At 31.2% G+C, this 6,005-nt stretch overlaps 1 protein-coding gene across 1 annotated transcript; it reads left to right on the top strand.

Moving 5' to 3' along the window:
• Positions 1-600: 600 nt before the first annotated feature.
• On the top strand, positions 601-1,371 carry Smp_193630 (endoglycoceramidase, putative; the record flags this gene model as incomplete). The annotated part of the gene is made up of 1 exon (XM_018792463.1): positions 601-1,371. The coding sequence occupies one exon, from the start codon at positions 601-603 to the stop codon at positions 1,369-1,371; it is 771 nt and encodes a 256-aa protein (XP_018644618.1).
• Between the last annotated feature and the right edge of the window lie 4,634 nt (positions 1,372-6,005).

Genomic DNA, 6,005 nt, shown 5'->3' with positions numbered 1-6,005 from the left:
TTCTTTTGTACAGTACAGTAGTTAACCAATTAACACTAAGATGACCATTGATAACGATTGAATATGATCTATAATTTGTAGACATTGCTTCAACTTTCAGCTTCAAAATACTTGTAAAATGTAGAACAACTACTGAAAATTGAATCATCAGCCAACTATTACTTTTAAATAATTTTAATCCAATGATAACTTGATAAATCATTTGGAAACAGCCCTGAAACATTCAAGGTTAGTGTGACATATATACATAGGACCAATTAGACCATTCTAATAAATGATTCATAATAAACTGTAACCATTTTTAGTGGTCTCAATTGACTCAAATATCTAATATAAACCATATTTATATTCACTCCCATCAGTGATTATAAAATTACTTGTACATAATCCATATGCTCATACTATCCATTCGTAGATACAGATTTATTAAAATTTAGTGTTTCACAAAATATCCTAAAAATTAAATTTTAGTTAATAACTGATAAAAAACTCTTGGCAATAAATTACTGAGTACATATTTCTCATTTACAACTATTAGCTGTTAAACCCTAACAAAATACATTGTCCTTGTGAATTTAAAAGGAATTTTTATTTATTTCAATGAGATTGACAAGATCTTCAAAACAACTTGAACGTTTTAGAGATTCTAATAACACTCCAGTGAACACACTCTTACGCTTGTCATGGATAATGATATTATTATTATTAAAAGTCTTATATTCAGAAGCTAGTGGAAAAGTGACCATTGACGATGATACTGGTTACTTTGTTGATTCAAATGGATTTATTAAACTATTTCATGGTATCAATTGTGTGCATAAAGTCACACCATTTTACATTCCAAAATTACTTGACCCTCATACATTCAAAGTACTTCGAGATTGGGGAATCAATGTTATACGCTTAGGATTCAGCTGGATAGCATTAAAACCACATGAAAATGAGACCAGTCTAGAGTATATAGATATTATTGAAAAAATTATCGACAATGCTGGATTATATGGAGTTTATATTATCATTGACTTGCATCAAGATGGATTATCAAAACGTCTCGGTGCAATTGATGCTGTGCCTAATTGGTTTATGGATAAAATAAAGCGACCACCCTATTTATTCCAATACCCTTGGCCATTAACGAAAGATCCAAGTCAAAGTGCCTGGTTTTTAACCTACGCCACATATGAAAGTGCACATGCATTTGAAAGTATATATAAAAATGTTTCAGGATTATGGAATTATTTTGCAGAATATTGGAGGATAACAACTGATCGTTTCGGGAAGAAATATAACGTTTTAGGTTATGATTTGATAAATGAACCACCACCTGGAAATTTTTATTTAAATCCATTTCTTGTTTTGCCTAGTAAGTGACAAGTGTACAAGAGTTTACTAGTATTGCTTTTGAACATTTTTATCATAATGCTTCCTTCATTATTTCGAGTCTTTTGATTTGACTGGAGATTTTGTTTTTACTTGCAATGAATTCATTCAAATCAATTGATATTCAAGTCGTTGGATGCTTATTGTTTTGTAAATCAACCAGGTTTTTACTTGTCACCCTTTTATCAGTCCACTTAAATTATCATTCTAAATCCTAATTAAAATATATCACGTCAATGTGGACATCAGTGCGCATATTTTCATTTTTAAAAGTGCACATGCTTTTATGATAAACTAATACAGAAATATGTGGTAACTTCATGTCGTATCACCTCTACAATGAGTTTACATTAGAACGTCGGTATGTCATTCAAATAGTTTACATATTTCTTTTACATCAAGGTCAATTCAGTCAATATGATTGAATATTATTTTTACTAAACGGAATTATTCTTCATGAATCAGCACTCACTTTTCTTGATTTATTTTAAGGAATGAGAGTAACTCAAAGTAATCAATCAATCATTCAGATGATTTTCAATCCACTCTCCTTGTTGACATATTGTTGAGATAGATAATTTTAGAATTAACTATGTTTCAACTGTTTGTTTTTCATGAATTCCTCACCTAAGTTCAGGTTCTAGGTAAACTAAGAGTTGAAACCTTATTCAGAAAAGCTAACGTTGACTTACAACAATAATTGATAACATATTTCTAACCTGGATATTAATAATTAGACAAAAATTCAGCAACTGTCATAAGCATTAAAATTGATGGAATGTGATTAAGGTTTTTAAAAAAATAAATTCCTTCAAAATTAATTAAAATAGAATTGGAAGTAAATGGTAAGCCATTTTCTCTACATTCAGAGCAAGCGTATATTGACTTTTCAGGCTTACTCTTAGGGTTCATAATTGATTTGGTTTTGTTACATAGTTCTTTTTTCTTCCCTTCAGTGTTATTCTCGTGAATCACTATTAGAGGATTTGATGATTCAGCCCATATTATTCAAATGAATGATATTATTAGCTCGAAGAGATGATATCATGTATTATTAGAACGAAGATTGAACTTTAGACTAAATTGAAGTAACCACTTAACTAACATCGGTCAGTGACATTGATACTGTAGGCTTGAAGCATTAGGATAGAGCATTCAGAGTTTAGATGTTAACGAGGAATAAAGATTTTTTTCATTCTTTTTGACCTCATCAATAATGTAACATATAGTGGTTTTGGGATTGCCAAAACTTAGAAAATCATGACATTCAAAACACTCGAAGCACGTATATAGTAGTTAAAGTTAACTCTGACTTCGTTGTAGTCTCCGAGTTCAGTAAATATTAGAATACTGAGTTCAACAGTTCAGCAATGAGTTTCCATTTTGTATCTGTCTGGACTAATTCTCTTTTATTACTTTTACATCGGTCTACGCCTAAAGAATTCCAGTTAGTTTTGTTTGAAGCAAGTCGCGCTTGTTCATTTATCGAAGTAAAAATCGCAGATTACTCACCAAATCCAGAATACCTTGAAACCTAACTTCATAAGAGTTGTGACAGAGTTATTTTCGGATTACAATATTATAATTATAGTATCTATACCAAAAACTCAACATTTATGGTGGCTTCTGAGTTACAATATCCTGGTCAAATATAAAAAATTGATTCAAACGTGTATCTAACAGTGTATTTTCCGAAAATTATTTCCACAAGTAACTAAAAAACTATCACTGAACGGTTTAATATTGTAACATCTCAGTAATTCACACCAAGGAACTTGCACAGACACGAACATGCAATCCATGAGCATTATGGTAAACTGTTATTCTTTCATGATCCCATTATCAAATTTTTAAAGACGGTAATTTGGTTGTTCAAGCATCCTTTCAATGTTTGTAATCATTTTATTTTTAATTATAAATAGGTATTAACTTCACCATTGAAAACAATACAAAATAATAGGAAAAAGCTTTTCCAACTATAAAGAAAGGCGAGTAGCTGGAGCTGAACAGGTTTAGATAAATTCAGATACTTACTTAAGTGATATTGTTTTCTGAAAGCTTACTTGGAAGGAATAATGTGATTTCACTGGTTTTACTATCATCGGGGTCTATGGTTAAGTAATAAGAAATAAATCACTCAAATTATCAGGATACAAATAGCTTCCAAGTTTGAATTCACAAATAGACCATTTGTCAGCCAAAAACCAGCATCATTACAAGTAATAAGTGTTGTTACATTAGGAATCATTACTTAGAATGACCATTATCACAATCAAATAGGGCAATAAAATAATGCGAGTTACGCCCAACTACACTTCGGTAATTCGATTTCGTAAAATGTCTACAAACCTCGATATCAACCAGTAATATTTATATATTTTTTTCAATCATTCTGATAAAGAGTCACTTTTTAAATATGGCGATTGGTTTGTGTTTTTGCTCAACTCGAGTATTCAATTTATGTCTCATGTTGTCATCATTAACCTAAGTGACAAATTAGATTCATTTCACATACGACCAATGTATGAACGTTACTTGCTAACATACCAATAAGTTCTTTAGGCATGATTAGATGGAATAAATATTTTAATCTTCCAAATGTTTAGTGTCTAACTTCACTTCATTAGTGTAATGGGAATTCAGTTGTTTAATACGTAACTGAAAGACCAAATACTGTTAATACTGTTAATTGATTGTAGATTGCATTCCTTCAACTAATTTATTTTTATTTCAAATTTTGTCCGTTGACATTTCTCTAGAACAGTTAACATTGAACTTAACTAGGTTCTTTTTTGTTGAGTAGTTTTTAGTGTTTCCTCCATGGAATCACATGCGTTCAATTTTGAGGGAATTTGGAATTCCAATTCATTCACCAATCCCAGTTTCACTTCTGCTGGTTCGACTTAAGAGTGTTTGATGCTTATAAAAAAGTACATGCTGAACTGTTCCCATAATATGTTGATCATTTCGCTTAAAAGTTACATGGGTACAGAAACTCAACTCTCATCCTAATTGACTAAGATGGAAAAAGTCATTGTTGTTAGGTTATTCTAATGGCGGTTTCGACTGTAACAGAGATTACGTTGGTTACAACAGAAATTTGCTGATTGATACAAATCTATAAAGCGATCAATTTTACATCATTTTTTTTTGAGTTTCATGTCAATTTGTTCTTGAACCGTTCAATGTTGAACTGCCATTGAAAACCTTAGCTGTTTTCTCTTAAAACGTGATTCCTCAACAGTGCGCATCCCGCTTGCAGGACCATTGATGCTCACTGTTGAGAATTCAAAATTCAGGACCGAATGGCCTTCCTGTGTTTTAAGGTTTTCAATGGTTGTCTAACATCTGTCAATTCATAACCTAAATCAAAATGAAATTTAAACTTGTGATCAATAATAACCAGCTATCACATAACTCATACTTTTCATGCGAAATTAACTGTATTTGAGTAATTCTAATGGCAATCAGATTCTAGAAGAATGTTATCAATCGTATCCATGGTTATCAATGAAATACTTTTTTGAAGCAAATAAACCGACATCTTATCGTTTCTATCTCTGCTCGTCCAGAACCAACATATGGCGACATGGAATAACATATATCTGAATATTAGAAGGTAGATGACAAGCATAAACTTTCTATTACCATGATGACAACTAACACCAAAAGGTGAATTTACAATGATCAAAACGATTTGTTGATTGTTTTTGTTTATTTAACATTAACTCTTTGATACATCTACATCTAAAATAGAGAGAAATGAGCGCTTTACATTACACTGCTACCCTCCATTCATCTCTGCTTATCAAGCCTGTTATATACTCTCTTTGTCGAGACCATTTTCACAGTATGCACATATTCCAAAACAGACTATCCGATTGCAATTCTAGGCATCAGTGGTAAGATTTGACTAATATTAATAAATTATCATCAATCTATTTTCTTGCGGCTTTCAATTTAACCTTCGCATACAGAAGGAAAAAATGGCAATCCTCTCATTTCCATTGTAATATAGCTGTCTTATATTATTTTAACGTTAGTTAATTACATTATCTCTTTAATGCATAAATGAAAACTGACAATGACATTCACTCGGGATGTTAACTTTTATTCTTTGTCAAATACATATATTGATTATTACTTATTTATTAGCCATTTATGTTTATTTATTACCTATTTATTATGATTGATAACTTCACTTCTATATTTTCATGACTTTATATTCAACATAAAGATCTAAAGTGATCTTACCCATTATGTTGAACAAGTTGTTTCCCCTTCTTGTTTCTTATCCTAGTTCAAACTAAACTCCACTGATTACTGTGTGTAAACGAATTTTTAGAGTAATAATGTAAATTCAAGTCGTTTCCAACTGATGAGAACCTTTGAAATATAATGAATCCATGTTATTTAGTATATCTTGTCTTTCTAGCGTTACTTTAATTTAACAAGAGATCAGAATCACAATTGATTGATCACTCGGTGGTGATCAATGTCATGCGTGTCAAGTCCTTCTTAGTGCTGATCGAATGCTATCGATCAAGTTGCAATGTGGCCACCAGTCTAGGTGGCTCGACACTGCTTGCACTATATATATTGAGGTAAGATGGTGGTTGGAGGTG

Source organism: Schistosoma mansoni (genome assembly GCF_000237925.1).
Source record: "Schistosoma mansoni, WGS project CABG00000000 data, supercontig 0271, strain Puerto Rico, whole genome shotgun sequence".
In the NCBI taxonomy this organism is placed as follows: domain Eukaryota; kingdom Metazoa; phylum Platyhelminthes; class Trematoda; order Strigeidida; family Schistosomatidae; genus Schistosoma; species Schistosoma mansoni.
Note: the sequence above shows the minus strand (reverse complement) of the source record. Positions and strands in the feature narration are given on the sequence as shown.